We start from the raw sequence: 25,167 nt of genomic DNA, 5'->3' as shown, positions 1-25,167 counted from the left end.
TCTTTATGAATTTACTTTTATTTTGAGACAGGGTTATGCTTTGTAGTCCAGTTACTCTCTACGTAGCCCAAGTTAGTCTCAAATTGCTGGCAATCCTGCAGTTTTATCCTCCCAAATACTGGGGTTTCACATAGGGTTTCTCTGTGTGTAACTCAGAGAAATTGCCCTGAAACTCAGTCTTTAGACCAGGCTGGCCTCAAACTCAGAGATTCCCCTGCCTCTGCTCCCAAGTGCTGGGATTAAAGGCATACACCTCTACACCTGGCTGCAGCAAGTGCTTTTAACCACAAATCCATCTCTAGCCCTAACATGAGGATTTAGATACGTATTTGTTATGGAATTGCTTTATCAAACCAACTTTCTTGCATACTTTACAGTATGGAGAGAACACTGAAAATCTGTAATTCTCGTGACAGTTTTTGAATATATCTTTTATTGTTCACCATAGTGTGGTGAGAGCTCTCAAGTATATTCCAGTGAGACACAGAGAGGTTGTCACTTGTCCTGGATCACGAAGCATCATCATGGCCTCCATGGAAGCTCATGCCTGCTGGCTCTGCAGTGAAGAGGGAAAGGGCAGGAGGGAAGCTCTTCTCTAGAGAGGACAGTACAAAGAGGTCTAGCCACAGACTTGCTCTGCAGGGCCCTTCAGACTAAAGTGTCTCTACATGTGCAATGGGTATGTGACCCATCTCCTGCCTGTTTTGAGAGCTGCTCACGGTGAATACAGAGCATCTCATTTCTCTTGCAGAGGTTCCCTAAGAGACATCTGATCTCTCACCAAGCTCTCTGTGAGGACATGCTGTGTGCTAGGCACTGGGGTGGGCCGGGGACAAACTCAAGAGGAAGCAGATGTATGCCTGCCTCCTTGATATGAGATCCTGAATGGTGAAGGCAGCAACAGTAAGAGATTTTAATCATTTCTAGTAGGGATCGTTTATATTTGAGCTAAGATCCTGCAGGCGAATGCTGGCACTGAGAGCTGGGACTTTGTGCCCCTTGTATTAGAGTGAAGAGGCAAATATTGGGGAGGCAGGGGTATCATAAATCAGCTTCAAGACCAGCCTGGCTGGTGTGAAGAATGTCTGAAGGCCAGAGGGGCTAGACCTGTCCTGGGAGGAAGGCAGCCGGGTATTGAGTCTGCACTGGGCAGGCCACTCCTCTGACCCAGCAGCCCTATCTATACACAGTAGACTCTCCTGATCTGTACTCTGTTGCAGGTGTAAAGCAAGGTGGGGAATTCTGGCTCCATCTACCCTGGCCCCTGTGTGTGGCCCGAGTTGGCCAACACTTCTCTCCTCTCACTTCTGCCTCTGCGGTGTGGGAACGTGTTAGAAGTCTCTGTGGGCTGTGGAGCAGCTCCCCGATAGAGCATTTGCATAGGTGTATGCAAGGCCTTGGGTTCAAACCCCAGCACTAAGTTAGCCTTGTGTAGTAGAGGCAGGGGGATCAAAAGTTCAAGGTCATCCCTCCAACCTGTGAGTTCAAGGCCGGCTTGGGATATATGAGATCCTGTCTTCCCTCTTGCATACCTCCCTTCTGTCCCCTCAAAGAATGACAGAACAGGAAACTGTTCTGAAATAGTTTAGCCTAGGTACTAAAAAAAATCTGATGTTTTTAAACTGGCCACAAAAGTGTATCTTGTAAACCCACAATGTCACTGGCTTCAGGGTCAACTTGGCTGTGTGTATGTGACAAAACTTGCCTGGTGATCTTCAAGCACAGCTGGATCTGGCAGTCACCCCTGGAAAAGGGACAGTGATTTCAGCCGTATGGGGAGGGACACTTCATCCTGGAGCCTGCAACTCCACGAACTGTAATCACCTGTAGCTGCGCTAACCATAAGGAAGCTCCTAGAAAGAGAATTAAGCACCTTCACCACTGTGGAACAACCCTGGGTCCTGAGCCAAGAGACACAACTGCCTTGGAGCAGCAGACTGCCAGCAGGTGGTGTGAAGGGGCTCGCTGTGTTAGGCTGTGGCCTCTTGACCACCAGGGGAGTGAACTAACTGGGAGTCTATATAGGCGGACCCTAGGCAGGGTGTCATGAGAAATCAGGCTGGGCTGGCAGAGGCAGAGAAGCCAAGGGCTGAGGCAAAGCCTCAGGGTCTCTGTGATACCAGCTCATTCCAGTGATCTTAGAGTTGGCTGGTTCTTGTTCATCTCTTGCTGAGTGGGATAAAGGCCTTGTCCACCCTGGGGTTGGTAATAATGACGCCAGCTATTATTTTAGGGAGTGCTTGCTATGTGCCACGTGCTATTCTGAGCTATTCCGTGTACCCCCTCATTTCTCTCTCTGCACCCCATGACAGGCACTACTGCTCTCCAGATGAAGAGGGGCTGAGTACCTTGCCTAAGGTCCTTCAGCCCCTCAGGGCTCACATCACCAAGCTGCTACCATAGTGCCTGGAGCAGCCAGCATAGGAGTGGAGAAAGCTGCAACATTCCCGTGGGATTGTCCCACATGGTGGTGGGGGGGAACAAGGGTTTGTGAGGGTCTTGCTTGTAATCTAGGAGGGCCAGGGATTGGAGCGGGCCTGGTGTTTCCCTCTAGCAATGCACTGAGAGCTGGGGTCCATTATGAATGTGATTTTTTTTTTTTTTAAGCTGCCTTCAGCTGCTGCATGAGAATAGGCTGGGGGGCAGCAGAGCAGCAAGGAGACCTATGGGGAGGCTGCTGTAGATGCCTGCGCTAGGGGCTGCTGGCTGAGAGAGAAGGTTGCCATGGTGACAGGGACGTGGGGGTGGATGCCAAGAATGTGCTGAGTGGATCTGCAGGTCTTGCTAGAATAGTATATTGCTGGGCTGCTGGTCAGGCACACACGAAGGGCTTGAAATGAGAATCCAAGAGGGAAGAAGGGCAGGGTGCCTGGGACTATGCAGGCCCTTCTCTGGACACAGGGGAGTCTGAAACCTTGGGGCTGCCCTCCCTAGATGGTAGCCCTGTGATTTGCAGTCAACCTGAGGGTGGGACGTGATGCTGAGGCAGAAGCACTGGGCCCTGGTTTCTCCAAAGGCAAATGGAGAACCATTGCTTCTTGGACCACACTCCCATAGGGAGGAGAGGTGATGGTGAAGGAGGATCACATTCCTGGAGAGTTGTTAGTGGGTTTGGGAGTCCAGAATCTAGAGCCAGGCTGTCAGTGCAGTGGGCCATAGGGCATTAGAGTCCTGGTCCTAATAGGTCCAGCCTTGGCCAGTAGCTGCCTGTGAGGCCAGGAGACCCTTGACCCCCTTCTGTCCCTCCTGAGTACTGGAAGCTGGTCCTTCTCCTCCTCTTAAGTTTAAAAACTATGCTGACCTTGCCCCAAGGATTGAGACGTGTCTAAAGGGTGGATCAGCCCTTCTCAGTTGGAGGCTCCAGGTCATTCTTGAGCGGACCCTTCCCTGGGAGGGAGTGGAGTCCCACATCCTCCAATTATGCGCCCACCACAGGCCACAATAAGCTGTTCAGATAACCATCGGGGGCTGCTGACCTGCTGCAGGAACAATGCTGGCTGCTCGAGCTGTTTTCACAGTGGCCACAGGCCTGCTAAGGCATGCGGGGCCCCGGGGGAGCCGCAGAGAAAGGCCATGCGGATGCTCCCCCAGACAGAGGAAGGACTCCGGGGGCTGCCCAGTGGCTCCAGGAAGCCTTTCTTGGTCTGCTCCCTGCCAGATAGTGAAACAATTGGGGTCCTCCACCCCAAGCCAGCCAGTGAGAGGAAGGAGGTGTGGGGGAAGTGGGGTTATTGAGCTTTTGGGCTTCTCCTTGCAGAGCCCCCCGGGGACCTGGCATGTCACTTCTGTATACCCTAATGTCTCTGGCAGCCACTCTGGACCTTAGTGCAAGGTTTTACCATGTTCCCCATGGCAGTGAGGTTCTGCTGGTACAGCAGCACTTTTCTGATGCCCTACTGTGTGCCGGTTGACAGAGCTCTAAACAGGACAGATCCTTATCTCTGGTCATGGAGAGGACTTCCTGCTGGGCAGTGTGCTCAGGCAGGAGTTGGCTGTGGGAAGCCAGGTTGCAGCCATGCAGGTGAAGGTGCTTTCCCAGAGGGCAGGAGCTGGGAACGGTGCACTCTGTATCTATTTCAGCGGATGTTCTTATGAGGAGCACAGACCCTGTGTGCTCTGACCTTCCCGATTTGTAAGAGGAATTCAAATTTCCATTTTTCTCTGAAATCTGATATTTCAGTGCCAAGTATCGACTTGGATCACGAAGACAAACAAGGTGTGTCCTGGGCTCTGCAGCTACCTTTGTTGTCACTCATTTTATTCTGCAAATGGGGAAAGCGAGGCTCAGAAAAGATCAAGGAGGGCTATTAGCTCTGAGTCCCCCCCCCCCCCATTCCTACCCTGCAGCTCTCTGCCATGCTGCATATGATCCCTTGCTCACAGGACCCTGGCTTGACAATGTCTCTGGATGTGCTCGGTTCCTTTCTTATCAAAGGACCTGCTTATGTGTCCTGTCCTTTGATGACTTGGATGGTGCACACCATAAGATGTGACAGTCTTCGCTAAGCTCCAGAGACACAGGGAGATACTAGGAGAAGATGCTGAACAACAGCTAATACAACCCCCTGCCCAGGGTGGAGTCCAAGCAGGAGGGTGACCCTGGACTGTTGCAGGCTTAGGAAGCCTCCTTATGTCCAGGCGCAGCAGGAAACAGAAAGCAAGACCCCTGCTTGCTGTGGTCGGTGGGTTTAGCCTGGAGTCAGCAGGACTGAGTAATGGATACTAAGTAGCAAGTCCTGGTTCACAGCCTGGGATGGGACCCAGGCTTTCCGTGCTCTTATTCCACACTACTCTGCCCTGGTTTCACATCCTCAGCTGCCACAAGCATCCTTGTATAATTCTGCATAAGAAAGCCTTATTTTTTTTCTGCTACAAACATATTCTGTAACTACCCGTTTTCTATACCCTGATGGTGAAGCCTATTTCCCAGGATGGGGTTCTGTACAGCCAACACCACCTTCCTGCTTCCCTTCTTCGCCTGGGAACAGGCACCTCCTGGAGGTCAGACCCCACACTAGGCTCTGCGGGGGGGGGGGGGGGGGGGGGGGGGGGGAGGGATACCTGAGATGTGAGTTACTGTCTTCTGTGAAGACCTCAAATTAGAAAAGTGTTTGCTGGTGTGGGGAGCTGCAGGCAGCCTCTCCTGTGGAAGATATCTGGAACTGCTCAGGGTACACAGGTGAATGAAATTTGCTGTTTCAAAAGGGATGGTCTTGGGCCACCGGTGGTTCTCTTTGACTGGTGCCTGGGAAGTGGAGCCTGTTGTTTCTATAGGTTGCAGATGTTTACGCCCTGAATTTTTGAGATCCTTGGGGTCTAGATGGCTTCTGTGATGGGGACTTATAGTGGGGAAGCTCCTGCTGCAGTGGGGGCAGGACCTGGTTCTAAGTCACTGGGGTGGACCTCATCCTCCTCATTGGTTCTGCCTTCCATAGAAAACGAGAAAATGGCCACCAAGGAGAAGCTGCAATGTCTGAAAGACTTCCACAAAGACATCCTGAAGCCTTCTCCAGGGAAAAGCCCAGGCACGCGGCCTGAGGATGAGGCTGAGGGGAAACCCCCTCAGAGGGAGAAGTGGTCCAGCAAGATTGACTTTGTGCTGTCTGTGGCCGGAGGATTCGTGGGTTTGGGCAACGTCTGGCGTTTCCCGTACCTCTGCTACAAAAATGGTGGAGGTAAGTCTGGGTCAAACTGAAGGCTAGGCCAGAGTGTGAGAGATTTTTTTTCCTATTCTGCAACCTTCTCCAGGACAGGTATACCCTGCCCCAACTGCACCTCAGACACAGGGTCAGCATGCCTGAGTACAGGGTGGTATTGTGCTAGCCTCTGGCTAGGTTACCTTCTGAAGGACCCTCCCTCACCCCCTCTGATCCTCTTCTGAAGGACCCTCCCTCACCCCCTCTGATCCTCTGGTTTGTCCTGTCTCACCCATGCCCCCTCAGCCTCAGACATTCATGCCTTCTGTTCCTCTATTTTACCACCTGAGCTCACAGCCTTCTCTTTTAGCATCCTTGATCCCTGATTTTGCTTTTTAACCTCACCCTCTGTATTCCAAAAAGTTAGTCCTGTCTCTTTCAATAAATAGCAAGCCAGTAACCTTTGCCATAAAATGAAGGTATTCTAGATGTGGTGGGTTGAGTTGGTGGGTTTGGGTTTTTGTGTGGGCTGTGTCTCCTCCCACGGAGGTCTCTGAGAGAGCCCTCTTGGGTGTCAAAGTTAGGCAGCACCAGCCTAGATCTGTTTTCGCTGGTGCAGAGGGGGACCAGAGAAGAATGTAGGTGGCACCCACTTGTCATGTGACTGTACAGGTAGGCATCTTCCTGCCTGTTGCTGTGGTAGGAGAAATGCTTTGGGGGGAACCTCCTCTTAGCACCTGGTTTCTTGACCTCATAGGTATCAGATGTCCTGGGAACTCTGATGAGTATCCTAGCTGCTCCCTAGAACAAAGCAGATAGCCTAGACCCAAGGTGCCCACAGTTTCACAGTGTTTATGGACCCGCTGAAGCCATTAGTGTACGCAGGTAGGACCACCCCCTTTAGATATTTCATTCCCTGTCTCCCCCCGACACCCACCACCAGCTGGAGGTTCCTCCTCCTGCTTTCCACCCCATCTGCTTCTGGACTTTCCTGGCCGCTGACCCAGGCTGGCCTGTGGCACATGGGTGAAGCTCCAGCAGGAGGTAGTGCTGTACCTGGGTCTAGCAAGCCAAGCAACTTCTATTGGGAAGGATATTTTGGAGAAGGCAGGCAGGTAACAGGCATAGGCACCAGCCTGGTGGCTTGGAGAACCTGGTAGATTTGCAGTTTAGTGAGTGGGACAGGTGGGCGGGCCTGGAGAATCTTCAGTGGAGTCTGAATTTGGCCTCCATGCTTACACCCCTCCCTCCTGATAACTTTGGTGGGGAGGGCTTGGGAGTGGGCAGCTTAGCGACCGTGCTATGACAGTCACAGCTTCACCCTCTCCCCTCTGCTCACTTGACAGGTGCCTTCCTCATACCGTATTTTATTTTCCTGTTTGGGAGCGGCCTGCCTGTGTTTTTCCTGGAGGTCATCATTGGCCAGTACACCTCAGAAGGGGGTATCACCTGCTGGGAGAAGATCTGCCCCTTGTTCTCTGGTGAGTATGTAGCCGGGATCACCGAGATCACCAGGTTTTTAGTGACAGCTGCTATCTTCTGGGTTTATCAGATCTCCTCACGTGTATCAGTGCCAGATGCAGGGCAGCAGTGTGTTGTGATGTCACTGTCACCAAGAGGCAGGGAGAAGGGAGATACAGCAGGTTTCTGGCTGCTTAGAAAGTCCCTTTGGGGCCACCTCTGTGGGTGTTTGGATAAGTGAGTTGGCAGCTCTCTCAAAATGCAGGAATCTGGAGGACTGTCTGGGTTCAGGCCTTGCTTCTCTCCTTGGGGTAGTTTTAGGGACTTCATTGAGCCTCAATTTCTTTATCTAGAAAACAATATTCTCATTATAGTTGCTGTGAAGACAGAATGACAGTCACGTCTGAATGTTCTGTGTGTGTGGCCAGCACTTATTGATGGTGGCTCCATGTGTGCTTGGTACTAAGTTTATACTTAGAGTGATCACTACTGTGATGGAGCAGGAGGAATGGGAATATGAGTCCCTTCTTCAGTCACCCACATAAATACTTACATACTATTTTTTCTCTCATTAAATCACTCAACAATTAGGCCATCCATCTCCTTTTCTCCCATTTATCCAGCCTTCCAACCAACCACCATATGTACACATCAAGAATTAGATTATAAATACAACAAATATACATTCAAATATGAATATAAAGTCTGTTTATTTAGCTCTTTGCATCCATCCATTCATTTCTATCCATCCAACCATCCATCATCCATCTCTCCATGTTTCCATCCAACCATCCATGTGTTCATCTATCCATCCATCCATCCATCCATCCATCCATCCACCTCCCTTCCTTCCTTCCTTCCTTCCTTCCTTCCTTCCTTCCATCCATCCATCCATCTCTCTTCCTTCCTTCCTGCATCTGTCATCGACCTGTCTTTCCATCTATCTATTCATCCTTCTATATTTCTGTCTTCCTATCTATCCGTTTTCATCCATCCACCCATCCACCCTGTTTCCCTCCATATTTTCATTTATCTATTCATCCATCCATCTCTCATTCATCTATCCATCCTTCCAATCTATCCGTCCATGTTTCTATTAATTCATTCATCTATATTTCTATCCATCTACCATCCATCTGTCCATCTATATTTCTACCCACTCATTTTTATAGAAAAATCCATCCTTCTGTCCATTCATGTTTCTGTCCACCCATCCAACAGTCCAACTGCACCATTATTGTCTTGTCCCTACTTTCATTCCTGTGATTTGTCCAGCCACCACTTCTCTGACCACTCATTCACATGTCCTATTCTTCATCAGTTACTCCTTCACCCTGTGACTATTTTCTGCTTATTGCTGAGAAGGCTCCTTTGACCCACAGCCCAGGACACCAGCGCCTCCCAGTTGGATGTGCCTCTTTTTGACGCGTGTCCATTTTGCTTGCCTTGCCCATAGGCATTGGCTACGCATCCATCGTCATCGTGTCCCTCCTGAATGTGTACTACATTGTCATCCTGGCCTGGGCCACATACTACCTATTCCAGTCCTTCCAGAAGGAGCTTCCCTGGGCCCACTGCAACCACAGCTGGAACACACCACAGTGCTTGGAGGACACCCTGCGTAGGAATGAGAGTCTCTGGATCTCCCTTAGGGCCACCAACTTCACCTCGCCTGTCATCGAGTTCTGGGAGTAAGTTCATGGGAAAGAGGAAGGGCATGGGCAGGTCTTAAGGGGACAGCATCTTCTTGACTGTGGGAGACCCTGTCTCTGGAGGGAAGGGAAACACAGCTGGAGTTAATGCTATGCCTTTATCTCATAGGAGATGGAATTGAATCTCAATTTACCACCTAATGGCTATTTGCTTTCATAAGGCAAGTTACCCCACTGCCTTTTGAGCCTTAGTTTAACTGTCAAATGAGGATAATGTATCATTCTTTTTCCATGGGATTCCTGTGAGAGAATTTTCTCCAAATATAGGTGTACATGTGTTTGAAAATGATAATTTTCTTAATATATTTTGGGGAAAACATTTTATTATCACAGAGAAAATTGCATTCATATAGTTATTCAAATGAAAAGGTGAGTTGATAGTAAAACTATATATAATATATATATATATATATTTAGAGAGAGAGAGAGAGAGAGAGAGAGAGAGAGAGAGAGAGAGAGAGAGTTTGTTAAACTCATGACTACTTGGTGCCAGTTTGGGTGTGCTCAGTTTGGTAGGTCTGCTCTTGGGCTCCTTCATGTGTCCATGGGTAACTCTTTTGTGGCTGGCCTCACAATGGAGAGGGTGTTAGGAGTGGGTGACTTGGGTGATCTCATCACTCAGTCTTTCCCCTTTATCTTGCCATAGACAGCTGAGGAGCAACAGACGGGCAGAGCCTAGCATGTGAACAGCACATAGATATCTCCTGTGCTAATGGCAGGTGGGCAACTCTCATGAGCCTGTGTTCCAGGACATCCTAACAGGTCATGGAAGTTGATTAGAAACCCTTCAGTACATCACTTCCCTTGAAAGCAAATGATCTTAACTCAGGGTGCTTAGTCAGGGGTAGCCTCTCACCTCTGGAAATGACTCAGATAAGGCCTCTTGTGCAGCCGAGAGTCAAGGCAGACAAAGGCCTGACCCAGGCTACCGTGGGATGAGAATCCTCCTTGGTGGGTAGTGGCTGCCTTTGAGGTGTTATCCTACTTCAAGGATGCCAAACTAGGAACCGTTAGGGGAGAGATGCGTTGAGATGCCTACAGGGATGGGTCAGCTCTTCTTACTTCCAGGAGGTGGCCTTCCTTGGGTGGCCTGTGCCATGCCTAGGCCTTTTGTACTATATTCACAGGCAGGGCCCTGGGCTTTGGGGACTCTGGGTATTCTGATGGGTATGTTTTCCACTAGCAAACAAAGGGAGTGTTAAAAGTAGGTTCCCCACCCTTCAGAGAGTTGGGTTTTTAAACAAAGGAATATTGGCATTTCACTCCTTTCCTTGAAGGGGCCCAAGGCCACGAGCCCTGGCCTTTCTATGCTGTTCTTGGCATGGCGTGGCTACCAGGGCTACCACTCCCAGGCTTCTGGCACCTGGCCAGCCTTGAGGTATCTGCTGAACCTCATTACCTTCTAGGTTTGAACCTTCATGCTGCCACATCTGTCTTGGGCAGATGTGGTCTCCTCTCTGGGCCTCAGTGTCCATACCAGGGATGACCCTAGTACCGTCCTAAGGGCTATACTGCAGTCCTAGCTGGACGAACCTCTGCATGGTCACCCTGAAAAGCTGTTCTCTCATTCGGGGTACTGTTCATGTTATGCCATCATTGTGGTTAAGTATCCGTTCTGGGGGCATTTAGAATCTGTATGTGGTCCCCTCAAATGCCCACAGGCTCTGGTGGCAGGGGAGTCATGCTCTTTTTGCCTTTGCCTGTCATTGTGGCATGAAAGTCTTGGGAAGACCTCTGCTTAGTGCCCCTTGCCTTCTCCTCAGACATTCCCAGCCTGAGCCTGTTCCAGCACCCCTGTATTAGAAACCTTGTGCAGAGCACTTGGCTTTTGCTTCTCGTCAGGAAAACCTCAGAGACACCGAGACTTAAGGGAAATGCCTGGTTCCACTGACTTTTTTGCAGGCTCTTCCACAGTGTCTGTGGGTATGCTGTGTCCAAGGAGTGCCGGCTTCTGCCCACACTGGCTTGCACAGGCTCTTGACCTGACTTTGAATTCTAGAACCTCTGAGAATACCTTAGTATTTTCACAGCACCTGAGCCTGGGGCACACTGAGCAGAGCCACAGAGCAGGTTGAGGTGAAGCCTCGGAGCAGCCGTCTACTGAGCTTGTGTACAGAAGTGGGGTGGGCAAGAGCATCACCAAGTCTGTAAGGGCTTCCTGCTTCCAAGAAGCTCCCTTGTCTTGGACTTGAAGCAGCAATCAGGAAGGTGACAGGGCGGGTTCAATGAGGTGTTCGATGCAAAGGCTTCTCCTCCTGCTCCTCTGTTTAATTTATTTTAGGAGGGTTGAGGCATGCACATCATGACATATGTGAAGGTCAAGGGACAACTATGTCGAGCCAGTTCTTTCCTTATGTTCTTACATGAGTTTCAGGGACTGAATTCAGGTCGTCCGATTTAGCAGCAAGCATTTTAATCCAGTCAGCCCTCTTGCTGGCCCCTGAGGTTTCTTACATAGGGGAAAGAGCAAGGCAAGTGGGACACTCCTCCTCACATTCCATGTGCAGCTCACTGGCCCTCCATCATGCATTCAGGATCCAGCCACCCTCCCTGTGTGCACCACACCTCTTGAGGGACTCACATGTGCAGGTAAAAGACACTTGGCTTCCTGGTCACTCCCTGCCTTTTCCTTGAAGCTCTGGTCCGTTCCTGCCTTTCCCAAGCTGTGGTCTTACCCTGCCAAAGAGGAGCAGGCGGGTACAGCAATGCTCTCTGAACACTGGCCCAGGCCCAGGCAGTTTTCCCTTCTTTCTTTACCTGAACCAGATCTGGAGGTCTGGGAGCCAAAGGTAACAGGCATGGTGGGAGCAGAGCCTCCCCCAGCTTCTGATCACTAGAGGACTCTGTCAGCTACCCCGTGACCCCTCCCTTCTGCTGGTTACCATGGAGGCAGGAGGACCTCAGAGGGGAACTCCCCTCCCCCGTGTGGTCTAAGTGTAGTTCCCACATGCCCAGCCCTCTAAGGTCAGGGCAGCTGGAACTCAAGCTTGAGTCGTCCTTCTATGCTGTGCGAGCCAGCGTTAGCCTGGCCCCAGCACTCACATCTGCTCTCTGACTTTAAGGAACCTGGGCAAGCTATGTGCTTAGGGTTCTGGGGAGCCAGCACCCACCAGTCCACCCTGAGGGAACTTTTTATCTGTGTTCCACTCTATCTCCTACCCCTGTGACACAGGGCAGGCTTTGGAGCCAAGTCCATGATCACAGGTCACATGGTGTACTGCTTGTGTGCGTTCATATCTGTATTTCTCCGGTCTCTCATCAGGCTTGGGCCCCTCTCTCAGCCTGTCCCTGCCACACCTAACCCTGTCTGCAAAGCCAGGCACCTTCTTAGCCTCTGCGATTCCTGTGAGAAGCCACTCGGCCCCAGAGACTGACATTTTACATTGTCGTTAGGGCATGTTTAGTGGTTGCATGGTGGAACCACAGAACTTCTGCCCCTACAGCCTCATCCCACTAGTCCTCCCCCTCTGAGGTCACCTCTGTCCCCAAACCTCCTGCTTCCCCCCACAGGCCTTGGAGGACAGGCGGGGCCTGGTCTGGCCTAACGCCCTTCAGCAGACTGGAGCCAGGCCTTCCTCCGAGGCTCCTGCAGGGCCCCCTGGGAGCCCAGCATGGATCATTAGATTCTATTAGAATCAAAGAAATGAGTCATATTTGCACACAAGCCATGCTCAGCCAATCTCCTCCAGAGCTGTCGGAAGAAGGAGGTAGTGCGGGAAGGGCTGTGTGGGGGCCCCATGCTCCGGCCGGCGGCTCTTTTATAATTGTTGCCTCTGCCAGTCTCCAGGGGACGGCTGCGGCCAATAAACGGCTGGCCTGAAGTCAAAAGGAAACGATTTGGCCCACTCTGAGGATGAATTTACATCTCCAAGTACTGACTGGACGGCAGCAGGGCAGCCGGCTGCAAACACGCGACCAGGCCGGCCACAATTTTTTAGTTCCCATCCTGGCAAGATGTGGTCCTTTTCTTGGAAAAGATCTGCAGCTTACCTCTGGAAGAGACTGGAAAACTCAAGGCTGGGAGCCCTGGCCAGAGACACACTGATGTGCCCCCAGAGGGCATCAGAGAAAAGGAATCAGCCCTAGGCTTGATTACTGCCTAGGATCAATGGGAGGCTGAGCCTCAGTTTCCCCATCTACCAAATGGCTATAGTGAATTCCCTCACCTAATGTCAGTACACCTTCATGTACTGGGTGGTTCAGACAGATGCAGGGCCGCATGCACGGAGCTGTCTTTCTAGTAGACAGACAGGTCAACCAGTCAGAAAGGAAGGTCAGCATGGGAAAGTGCGGACAGCGGAACCAGTGCTGGGGAAGGAGAGGGCTGGGGTGCTCTTGATGCAGGGTGTCCCAGAATAATGGTTGCCCCTGGGAAAAGTGCATCAGTACAGAAACCTGGAAAGAGACTTTCTGTGAATGGCAGAACCGTAGCTGAAGAAGCAACAGTTCAAGGACCACACTCCGCCCCTGAGGAAGAAGTCGAGGGGCAGGTGAGGGAGGGAGGTAGAGTGGATGGCTCTACACCCATGATGTCTGGCTTCCTGTCTGTTTGCTACCCTAGTCTTCTTGTTAGGTACTCCCTGCATTCTTTAAAGCAACAACATTGGAGTGGAAGGTGAGAGAGACATGTTAGGAGGGAGGCAGGAGCCATGGGAGGATGTGGAGCCAAGGATGTGAGCTGGCATCACAGATACTGTGGGGTCCCTCTGACAAGTGCAGAGAATTTAGTAGGCTGGGAAGAAGTTACTGTAGTGACTTTGGGGTACAGTAGGGCCTGAGCAGGGCATCGTGGGGGAAACAGGTGTTTAGGAGGCACCTACGAGGGTGTGGCAACGTTACCTCATGCATGCACCGGTGCAGTGAGAAGGCCCCGGGGATCTGTGAATCCCCCTTGGAGAGAGCACGCAGAGAGGACTAGTGGAGGGTCCCTCTGACTACTCTCCCGCTCCGGCCCGCCTGGGTCTGTCAGAGCCTGATTGACAGACTTACTCCTTCTATTCCTAGGAAATTTTATGGCCCTGGCAAGTCATGTGAAGTCTGATGACTTCAGTACTGCGTAATTTCAGGTGGAGGCAAGATCAACCGTTGAAGGCCAGCCTGGGCTATGTGAGACTCGGTCTCAGAAAAAAATATCTAGCCAGGGTGGGGTGAAGGGGTGGCGCATGCCTTTAATCCCAGTACTCTGGAGACTAAGGCAGGCGGAACTCTGTGAGTTCAAGGTCTACAAGGCAAGTTCCAGGACAACCAGGACTACACAGTGAAACCCTGTCTCAACACAACCCCCAAAGTCTATAATGTGTGTATATGTATATATACATATATGAATATATGAATACTCACACAGCAAAAGAGCTGCATTTATTGCTGAGTCCTGTTCCCCAGTGCCTGCTCACTGGTGTATGCTCCGGTTCTCCCTATCACAGCAGCTGGTCTTGGGCTGATGCCCCCTACTCTGCAGGCTCACTCTGTCCTATATGCTACTTTATCCATACATCAAGAACTTGACATGAGTCTGCCCCGAGGTTTGATGTACCCTACAGAGGGGCATCCAGCTCACGTCCTGTTGAATGCTTTGTCTGTGGGCCCCCAGGCTGGAAGAATGATAGGAGATAGTCTTGAGAATGGAGCTAGCTACTGAGTCAGGGAAAATCCACCTTGAAATGTCAGTGGATGCCACCTTGCAGGGACTGTCCAGCAGCAGAGGGATAAAAAGGACTCAGTTTGCTTGTCTCGGCTGCCAAAAGCAACTCTACTTGGCAGTGCCTGGCAGCAGTGGGCACTGTTGGGCTTTGCCTAGCAGGGTGGTGGGAATCGGCAGAAAGGGAGTCATGGGGCTCTCAGGACAAGCAGGATCTGACTTTGGAGTTTTGAGCTTCATGATGGATTGCCCCAAAGAACAGAGAGACATGGCGGTCTCGTGGCCAATCATTAATTGAGTAGACTATGTCAGCCTGATGTCCGCGGGGTGGTCAGAGTCAGCGGGGAAGGGAAGCAGGTTAAGTGGGTGCTGCAGCTAGTCACCTGGAGCATCCGCTGCAGCGGGCACACTCGCAGAGGGCAGGCCAGGGAAAAGGCTGCATGTGTGAAGGTGTGAAAAAGGGCCATGTTCTTCTCCCCTGATGTGGCCCATTCACACGAGTGTGGGCTGTTTCTCCCTGTACTCTGAGCTTCCATGGCTGGCACCCAAGTGCTGAATGTTGAATGGGAAGGGCTTTTTGTTCTGTGGTGCTGCCAGGTCTCAGCTTGGCAGGGTCCCAGCTGCATGTGGTTGGCTGTTAGCCTGCTTTGTGAAGGTACCCTAGGATGCTGCCCTGAGCCACCAGATGATTCCAGCTCATAAGTGGAGGGCTGGAGGGCCCTTTCATTTATTATTTAAATTTTTAATTATATTTTATATCTATAGGTGTTTTGCCTGTGTGCATATATGTACTACTTGTACATCTAATGCCCAGAAATCAGAAGAGGGTGCAATTTCCCCTGGAATTGGAGTTATACATGGTTGTGAGCTGCCATGTGGGTGCTGGGAATAGGACCCAGGTCCTCTGTAAGAGCAGCCAGTGCTCTTAATCTTTGAGCCAGCCTTCCAGTACCTGGAGGTCCTCCTCCTCCTCCTCTTCCTCCTCCTCCTTTTCTTCCTCCTCCTCCTCCTCCTCCTTCTCTTCCTCCTCCTTCTCCTCCTCTTGCTCTTCCTCCTCCTCCTTCTCCTCTTCCTCCTCCTCCCTTCTCCTTTTCTTTTCTGTTTTAAAGGAGCTCTGGTAAAGTTTTATTAAAGGAAAACTTTGCTGGTTTGCTTTCGCCAGTCTGTTCTGGCATGCTTCTCATAATACCAGAATCACTTGGGTCAGTGATAGCTGGTGTGCCTACTCTGTAGCGTAGTGCTGTGCCCAGTTCAATGTTATTGCCACTGTAGTGGTGGGCACCAGTTTTAGCCAACGTGGCATAGTATTCTATTTCAGATTCCTCAGAATGGGGTCGTTGTTGGCAAGGATAACCAATTTCTCTTTGCCCTGTCTGATCATCTTCAGAGTCTGTTTGTATCCCAGGGCAGACTTGCCACTTTTCATAACAAGTTGGAGCCTAGAGTTGATCGACTCCAGAGATGTTTTTTTTTTAAATATTTTTTTACTTATTATGTATACAATATTCTGTCTATGTAGATGCCTACAGGCCAGAAGAGGGTACCAGACCTCATTACAGATGGTTGTGAGCTACCATGTGGTTGCTGGGAACTGAACTCAGGACTTTTGGAAGAGCTGAGCCATCTCTCCAGCCCCATCCAGAGATGTTTTTGTCTTCTTTGCAGCCACCATCTTCCTGCCTTAGGTGCGGGACGGCCCCCAACCAAGACCAGTCACCAAGATGGCTGGGGAGCCAGAACGCCCTGGAGGTCCTTCTGAAAAGCAGGCACTATTTTGTTTTAAAATCAGAACATGTTGTAGTGGAGTTGGGAGAGCCTTGGGACTCAGGCAGGCCTGGAGTTTTAGTGGCTTTGCATGTGTGGGTAAATTGACCCTCCACGCCTTGGTTTTCCCATCTGTGAAATGCGGTGAATGAGTTCTACCCCATGAATTGAATGAGATCAATGGAAAAGGCAAGAAGTAGTCAGATTCTGCCAGCTTCCGTCTCCTGTCAGCCACACACTCTTCCAGCCACATGGTGAGGGGCACTGATGTCACTGTGAGCGAGGTTGCCCCTCCTTTAGGCTTGGGGGTTCCTGTTGCATGGACCCAGTAGTGTGAGACTTGGTTCTCCTTCTGGGTGGTTCATTTATTCCGTGGGTGTTTGATGGATCCTGCTGTGTCCTAGATGTCATCCTGGGTCCTGGGAACAATGACTGTGGGCCAAATATGTTGCCTGAAGGCCATTTGAGAAGGACCCTTGAATTTATTCAAAATCCCTATGTTGAGGCTTTTTGGGAGGAAAAAGGCCAAAAGGTCCTGGTTCAGAGGGTATTAAGACCCAGCTGGCTTCCTGACTGTGGGGTTCCATTAACTCACTGAAAGCTTAGAACATCCTAGAATGCTTTCCCAAGCAGCACCCTGGGCAGAAGCTGGCACTACCCGTTTACAAAAGGAGAAAGTGAGGCTTGTATAGTCTCCACCTGTTCAGAGGCTACCCTGGGACGGACCTGCCTGCAACTCTAAGGACTGTCTCTTTCTGGGACTCTCCTGGAGTGTGGGGCCCTGTGTTCTTTCTGCTGTGGTTGGCAGCTCAAAGCCTGGGTGGCATGTAACCTGGAGGCCTGGGGAAGAGCGAGATCTGCAGGCTCAGCATGGGTGCTGCAGGACACAGCATACCTGGGCCGTAGGTTTCATAGTCATCTTGGCTGTGAGCACCCTGCATTGCCTCCTCCAGTTCCTTCCCTGTGGGGAGGGGCCAGGTGACAAAGATGTCTGGAGGTATCTGACTCCACAGACCCCACCTCTGCTGTGTGACTCTGAGCATGTTAGCGGCCTCTTCTTCCTGGGCGTTGTCCTGAAAGTTACAGACTTGCCTCCTCCAGAGAGCTCCAAAAATCTGGCATGGAAGGAGGGAGGAAGCCAGCACTACTTAAGCACCCGCTGTATGCCAGCAGCTTCTGTGGGCATGCTTACTTCCTGTAGTCATGTGATCAGGTGTGTCAGGGGTCAGCCACCTCCATGGTGTGGTGTTGGACATTCCTGTGGTGTTTTCCTCATAAGTTACTGCCGCAAGATGGGTACCTTGTGCCCATATAGAACCCACTTTGCCTTTTTTAGGCTTATACTTTGGGAACAATCTAGATAACATGCAGGGTTAGTTTTTTGTTTTCCATTGATTTAATTTGTTTTTTTGAAACAGGATCTGACTATGTAGCCCTGGGTGACCTAGAACTCATAATCCTTCTGCCTCAGCCAGAGATTACAGGTGTGTACCACCATCCCCAGATAAAAGTCAGAGTTAAATCAAGGAAGTTAGGACAAAAGGTACTGGGAGGGGGATCCACCCGCATTTACATACTGAGACAGAGGTCTGGGGTGGTTAGGCAGCTCGCCTAGGTTAGCAACTGGACAGACACCAAGATTTGAACCTTGTGTTTGGCCTACAGTTAAAATTGAGCGTTGTCCACATGTCCTGCAGATAATCATTCTCCACTTAAAAAACATCGTGTGCGTGCGTGTGTGTGCGCGTGCGTGTGTGTGCGTGTGCGTGTGCGTGCGTGTGTGTGTGTGTGTGTGTGTGTGTGTGTGTGTGTGAAGTCAAAGAACAGCCTGAAAGTCAGTCCTTTCCTTCCACCATGCAGGCTCCAGATCACAGCAGGCTTGGCCACAAGCTCCTTTACATGCTGAGCCTTCTCACCACACAAACCAGTATCCATTTTACAAAGGAGAAAATGGAGACTTGGACTTGCCCATAGCCTGGCTGGGTTGAGGCTGAGGTCACCTTAAAAGGATTCTGCAGCTTCTTGGCTGCCCTGCTGTCCTAGTGCCCTCCACTGTCTTCCTGACAAGTGGGCCCCAAGTTCCGCACATGCGATGCCTGGGTGGGGGCTACCACGGAGATGTCTCTACAGAGACGTGGACAGGTGCTGATTTATCTTGCTTTATTTTATTAATTAATTAATTAGTTTGCTTACTTATTTTTGAGACAGGGTCACACTCTGTGGTCCAGGCTGGCCCGGAATTCACTATGGAGCCCAGGCCTGCCTCAGCCTCCCTGGTGCTGGAATGAAAATGGACATTTTGTATTTTATTTTGTTGGAGACAGAACCTAGGACTTTGCCCATGCTGGCTTTGCTGCCCGGCGGCCCCCAGCTCCTGACCTCTTGTTCTCTTTCCCCAAAGGCGCAATGTGCTCAGCCTGTCCTCTGGAATCGACCACCCAGGCGCTCTGAAATGGGACCTTGCACTCTGCCTCCTCTTAGTCTGGCTCGTCTGTTTTTTCTGCATCTGGAAGGGTGTTCGATCCACAGGCAAGGTGAGTGAGCCCCTGTCCCCTGCCTCTGGGATAGCTATACTGCAAACAGCTTTTCCTCATGGAGTTCTACCCCTGGAGGAGGGCCCATGTCGGGACACAGGAGCGCTCTGACAGGCAGGCAAATAGCCCCGTGCGGTGTCGGGGGCTCAGTGACCTCACGACTGGTGTGCAGCCAGGTATCCCCCGCTGAGCCTGTGTCACCAGCCGTCACCCTGTTCCCTGATGTGCAATGTTGGTGTGATGAGCAAGGCTCACTGAGCCAGAGGCCGGTTGGCAGCCAGACTATGGCCATCCATCAGCCCACAGTGTGCACCCTAGCTTTGCAAAGTGGGCTGACAGCGCCCCCCCCCCCCCCCCCCCGTTTAGAACAGATGTTGAAGCAGGGCTGTTTAGCTGCCCTGTATCACTGTTCCTGTGCTGGGATGCAGAGCCCCTCTGCTGTACTGAACCTCAGTCTGAAGGGAAGTCAGCCAGACCTGAACCACACCCTGCTAGCATCATCTCATAGGACAAGCAGAGAGAGAGAGAGAATGTGACGTTTTGTTGCCCGTCTTCTTGGGACCCTGTCTACTGTGCTCCCTTCTCACCAACAGTCCTGGGAGTTTGCACATTGCCTTCCTCTGTCCTAGAGCAGCCCCTCCCCCAAGCCTGTCCCCTCAGCTGTTGAACAGTGAACATGAGGGTTGAGGGAGGCATGCCCCAGGCCTGTGGACCAGTGGGCCTGACCCCTTTTAGTTGCCTTCTGCCCACTGCCTCAGTTTCCCCACGTAGAAGCGAGTGTCCAAGGAGCTTTGGTGCCGAGCGTGCTGGAGAGCACCAGCCGTGTTCAGGGGCGCACTGATGTCCTTTGAGCCTCCTGTCTTAGAAACAGGGTGAGGGGATCTATGGTGTACGGCATCTGGGGCTGGCTGGGCAAAGCTGGGCTGCAGAGAGTTGAGCATGGGATACTGGTGCCGAGGGTTACAGGAGAGAAGAAAGGAGTGTAAGGTGTCTTTGATAGGAGAGCCAGGCAAGAGTTACTGAGGTGACTGAGCGAAGACGAGAGAGGTGTGGAGAGTTGAGTATCTGAGGGGCGTATTGCAGGCAGAGGCAATGGTCAGTGGAAATGACCTCTGGTGCATCTGACCAGGAGGTAGGAGGCCCCCACTCTGATGGAGGAGGCTGATGTTTACCAGTCAGCAATATTTGAGACACAGCACACTACGAAGGGGACAGATCCAAGGCCAAATAAAGGGTACCAGGCTGCAGCTGAGACGCCTCTGAAAATTGACTGGCCAGAGTCCCTCCTCCCTTTGCCCCCCCCCCCCAACCTACCCTGAGCTACACCCTGCTCTGTGGGGCACGCGTGGTTCCTAGAACAATAGTAGGCCTGATGGGTCAGAGAAGCCAAGACAAACAGCTCTGTGGACTTCCTCCAGCTCAATGCTGAGAGGCCCTTAGAGACCGTCCGCCTGCCCTCCTAACCGTCCAGAGGCCCACCCTGGCTGGCTTCAGCTTCCAGCCCTGGCTGCAGACCAGGCTCCCAGCCGTGGGGGCTGAGCCCTTGTCCTGGCCAAGCCTGCTTCCGTGGCTAACTTAGTCCAGGAGACAGGAGGGTGATGGATGAGGGCCTGGGCCCCAGATGCCCCAGGGCCAAGTTCAGGTGCTTGGCTTAGGCCTTTCCAACTCTGAGGGTCTGAAATAGGTCCCAAACTCAGCCTCAATCTTACTCGTTCAACAAGCCAGGTAGCTGGGGTGTCCACATGGCCTCTCAGTGCTGGATGGCAGCTCTCTTAATCCTCCAGAAGTTCTTCGATCCTGTACAATAGAAACTGAAGTTCAGAGAGCTTAACTAACTTTCCCAATGCTACACAGCTCATCAGTGGCCAAACTGGGATTTGAACTCAAGACAGCTCCTTTCTCCCCACTCTCAGCCTCATCCCTGTGCTGAGCTGCAGGTGCAGTGAAGCAGAAGCCAGGCATGTTCGTGCTTGTCCTCAACAGGACACAGCCTGCCAACACTCACCCAGGAAGGGCCTGGGCATGTGCATGGCTGGGTCTGCGGTCACTCTCCAGAGCAGACAGCGCCTGACCTGGGTTTGGTCTCAGCCCTGCTCCTACGAACAGAATGACTTTGCAAATCCCTCTCACCTGCTCAGCCTCAGTTTCCCCTGGTGTAAAGTGAATGAATGAATGAATGAATGACGTCCAGGCCATCTGCTCCCAAGTTAAGCTGACTAACAGGAGGCTGGACACTCGCTCCCTCTTGCACCCACTAGCTTCCAGGGTGCTGCGGGCGAGGTGTCCTGTAAGCCTCCATTTTCTTCAAGGGCTCTGGCCCGGAGCTCAGAGGAGCTATGAAGAATCAGCAACAGGAGTGGAAAAATACCACGTCCCACAGCAAGGCCTACTGGGCCACCGTCAGGGGCCCAAGGTGGCGCCTGGCACCAGCCTCTCCCTGGAGGATCCCAAGGGACGGTCACGGAAAAGTTGAGAGAAGGGCTCCCAGGCTCATCCGAGGAGCAGCAGAGGCTGCAAACAAGGGTGGCTTTCTGGAGGGATGGCAGGAGAAGCAGGGCAGGGCTGTCAACGACAGTAACACTCCTGAAGATATGGGAGCCCCAGAAGTACTTGGCCTAGATCAGATCCCACTGCTGACACCTCCTACTATTTGGAGATTCCAGGCAGGTGACACTGGCCAGTGTGGGCCTCAGTTTCCTCGCAAAAGAAAGGGCAGGTGGCAATGTTCCTGAGCTCATCCAGGTTTGGTGTTAAGTTCACAACACCATGCTGGGCACATGGCAGGCATCACGTAAGTGCTTGTTAAAGAGGCAAGTCAGGGAGCCCCCCCTCCGCCTTGAGCTCACCAATGATTCTAGCTGCAATCCACTTGCTTTGAAGTGGTAGCTCTCTGGGGACCCCTGAGGGGCTCCTGTGTGTGGCTATTGTTTACCAACTTGGGTGTGGCCTTGCAGGGCCTCAGAGAGGGGACCTGGCCAGGGGTGCTGCCCACCTATCTACAGGAAGGGAGGGGACAGGCAGGGTTTTTTTTTCTTTTACCCTTTCAATGGCTTCCTGACTGGCCTTTGTCCCAGGTGTCTGTCTGTCCATCAAGGGAAAAAGAAACAAGGGTGACTGGGGGACACCAAGGCCCGAAGAAGGAAAGGCATTCAGGGAGGGTGTCAGGCAGGAGAGGGCCTTCCGCTTTGTAGGATGCCACCAGCCACCACCGTTTGGGTTGTTGAGCGTTTCCAGACATTCCCTGCAGACCTTGACTGAGGGTGAGAGGTAGGACAGGTGAGTGACAGCTCAGGGGACCCTCTGGGCCAACCACCTCCTTGTCCTGTAGCCTCAGAGCTGGGAACCTAAGCCTATCCAGTCCAAGACTCTCACCTCGAGATGGGGAGACCAAGTCTAGAGAGGGATAGTGACCACCAACTGCCAGGCACTGTGCTTGAGTTCCCCTCCGAGGTACTTGACTCCCTAGAAAGTGGTGGCTTCCCTCAGGTCACCTACCCCCTGTAAAGGCCAACAGCCCAGCAGTGGCATGACCAGATAGCGCATGGGACCAGGCAGAGGGCATTATTACCAGTCCCTTTCTTACCCCTGACCCCGGCCTATTAGGACACACAATGTGACCTCATGGGTCTCCTGTAAGCTGGCCATGACCTTAGAGAAGTTCCCACCCACTTCCTCTCAAGTCACGGTTAAGCAGGCTGTGTCTTGACAACCATTTGCTATTGTCTGACTAATCTCCTCACCCATCCTCTGACAAGGGCTGCTGTGACTCTTGTCCTCATTTCAGAGAAGAAACCGAGGCCCAGGGAGAGTAATCATTGTGTCCCACATCTCTTAGCAAGAGAAGGCCCAGAACTGGAGCTGAGGAGCCGCTTGTCTCACTGTATCCCCAGGCAGCTCCGAACGTTCCTGCCTCAGCCTCCTGAGTGCTGGGACTACAGATGTGCACCCACACCTGGTTCCGTTTGTACTTTTTTTTAAATGTGTGTGGGTATTTTGCCTACATGTATGTGTCTGGTGCCTACGGTTAGCCAGAAGAGAGTACGAGATCCGTTGGAACTCAAGTTTCAGATAGTCCTGAGCTGCCCAGGGGGTGCTGGGAACTGATCTCAGGTCTCTGCAAAAGCAGCTAGTGCTCTCAACCACTGAGTCATCTCTCCAGTCCTCTGATTCTTCACCCCAGTGTCACGCTGACAGTGTCATGGCGGTCAGTGTGTGCTGGGTGCCATGTGACAGCTACTGGGCTGTTGACTATACCCCTGATAGGTGATTCTCAGTTATACACTGTTCATATTTGTTTGTCTCCTAGGGATCAGCTCTTCCAAGCGGGGAGGATTTGTTTTCCGTCTTGCCTGCTTTTTTAAGTTCTGAACTTAGATGAGCTATGCAAATTATCCACAGGATTTAATTTTTTTTTTTCATCTATAAGCTAGATTCTTATAGCCTATCTAGGAAGGGTGACAGAGGCTCAGAGAGGTTAAGCAACACCAGCGTGTCTGCAGAGTCCTTGCGGCCTCACAGTCTACCTGACCCCCTCTTGCTCCTCCCTCCAGGTTGTCTACTTCACCGCCACTTTCCCGTTTGCCATGCTTCTGGTGCTGCTCGTCCGTGGACTGACCCTGCCAGGTGCTGGTGAAGGCATCAAATTCTACCTGTACCCTGACATCAGCCGCCTCGAGGACCCACAGGTATGGTAGGGTGGTGCTCAGGGTGCAGGTGGCAGTGTTTCTTGTGGCTCTTCAACGCCCAGGTGTAGCCAAGAGTTGCTGCCTAGTACTTTTCCACCGGGCCAGTGGTGGCTTGTGGCTTCAGGCATGGCACTGGCTAAGGCTGGGGCTCCTGCTCCACCCGTGCCAAGACTAGAGACTCGGTATTCAAGGCAGCATCCTCAGATGAGGGAGAGACTTAGGATTGTTGGCAGTTAAAGGGGTCGTATTATAAGTCCCCCCCATTCAGCACATAGCTAAAGGGCGTCAGGAGTTGGTGAAACCCAGGAGGCTTTTGTGTGCCTTTTGAGACCTTTGTCCCAGGATCCCAAGTTCTCCAGTTGCCTCCCAGGGGCCAGCATTTCTGGGTCTCTGAGCCCCTAGAGCAGGGTTGGTGGCCGGCCTGAGCTGTGAGCCCGGAAGGTAGGTGTGCCGCCTTCCATAGCTACTGGGATAGTGCCTGGAGAAGTGAAGCCTGCCTCTCAGCTCCCTGGACTTAGCCGTCAAAGCAGCCTTGACCTAGGAGTAGGCCGTGACAGCCTGGGAGCTGACGGGGTAAAGATCACGTTTTACTGAGTATGGAAAGTTACGCTGAAGGGCGGGGTAGGCTAGGGGCACATTCTGTAGATACAAATACCAGGGTTCCTGGAGTGGTACCCAGAGTTTTACCCCAGAGTTAAAGTCTGGTCTTTTAGCTGATGCACAAAGAAGAGGCACCTGGCTCTGCCTTCTGGGGTTCCATCAACACTGAGGATCCCCATGTAGACCTTGTCATGGTTGGTCAAAAATCCTCACATTGCCAGCCCCTTCCCATCCCCGTGTTCACCCTAATGTTCTTCCTCCCCTCCCTTGCAGGTATGGATCGACGCCGGAACCCAGATATTCTTTTCCTATGCCATCTGCCTGGGGGCCATGACCTCACTGGGAAGCTACAACAAGTACAAGTATAACTCGTACAGGCAAGTGTCGCGCTGGCGGGCCCGGTGAACGTTAGAAATGATGATTAAAGAAAAAGAGAAGTAGGGAGCGTGGCTTCCTTGTGTTGTGATTAACTTACCCCCTGACGTGTGTGTAACTTAGGGACTGTATGCTGCTGGGATGCCTGAACAGTGGTACCAGTTTTGTGTCTGGCTTCGCAATTTTTTCCATCCTGGGCTTCATGGCACAAGAGCAAGGGGTGGACATTGCTGATGTGGCTGAGTCAGGTACGGTGGTGTCGGTGGCAGTGGTGGTGGGCACTGCCACCTAGTGTGTAAGATGAGTACTGCAGGCATGGAGCCAGACCCCAGGGGGATGGAGGGAGCCTGGCTTTTACATAGACATCCCCTCTCCCCTCAACACGTGCCCCCCATACCTGAGTACAAAGACTACATTTAAAGGTTTCAGTGCATCCTGGCCCACTGAAGGTGGGAGGAACACGGGCGGCTGAGATGGGAATTGGTGGCTGGTTTAGTCATGGTCTTCCAGCCCCCAATCCTTCCCCAACAACCACTGGCTTTAGCCATGGAAGTTGCTGTCCAGCTGAGGCTCAGCCACAGCTAGCACACCATCACCAGCCCTGCTGGTGCCTTAGCCTTCATTTCTGTGGTCTGCTCTTTGCTCCCGGCGAGCTCCACCACCGGGCCGATCCACTCTTCCGTCCTTCCTGTGTCTGTTTACCAAGCCTCACCCCTCCCAGCCTCCACCACAGTCACCAGGAGTGAGAGGGCAGGGACGGAA

General features: G+C 52.0%; 1 protein-coding gene and 1 pseudogene across 2 annotated transcripts in view; one reads left to right on the top strand and one right to left on the bottom strand.

The window, feature by feature from the left end:
* Slc6a6 (solute carrier family 6 member 6) overlaps positions 1–25,167 on the top strand; it is a 72,022-nt gene that overhangs the window by 31,639 nt on the left and 15,216 nt on the right. For both annotated transcript variants that reach the window (XM_038320293.2, XM_038320294.1), the window contains exons 3-9: positions 5,436–5,675; positions 6,983–7,117; positions 8,554–8,788; positions 18,613–18,745; positions 23,296–23,430; positions 24,304–24,407; positions 24,529–24,653. In XM_038320293.2, coding sequence (XP_038176221.1) covers positions 5,447–5,675; positions 6,983–7,117; positions 8,554–8,788; positions 18,613–18,745; positions 23,296–23,430; positions 24,304–24,407; positions 24,529–24,653 — 1,096 coding nt within the window. In that variant the 5' untranslated portion in view covers positions 5,436–5,446. The remainder of the gene's footprint in view (positions 1–5,435; positions 5,676–6,982; positions 7,118–8,553; positions 8,789–18,612; positions 18,746–23,295; positions 23,431–24,303; positions 24,408–24,528; positions 24,654–25,167) is intronic.
* On the bottom strand, positions 15,551–16,119 carry LOC119806422 (annotated as a pseudogene).

Source organism: Arvicola amphibius, chromosome 2 (genome assembly GCF_903992535.2).
Source record: "Arvicola amphibius chromosome 2, mArvAmp1.2, whole genome shotgun sequence".
NCBI lineage: Eukaryota > Metazoa > Chordata > Mammalia > Rodentia > Cricetidae > Arvicola > Arvicola amphibius.
The sequence above is the reverse complement of the archived record's forward strand: the minus strand, read 5'-3'. Positions and strand labels throughout refer to the sequence as shown.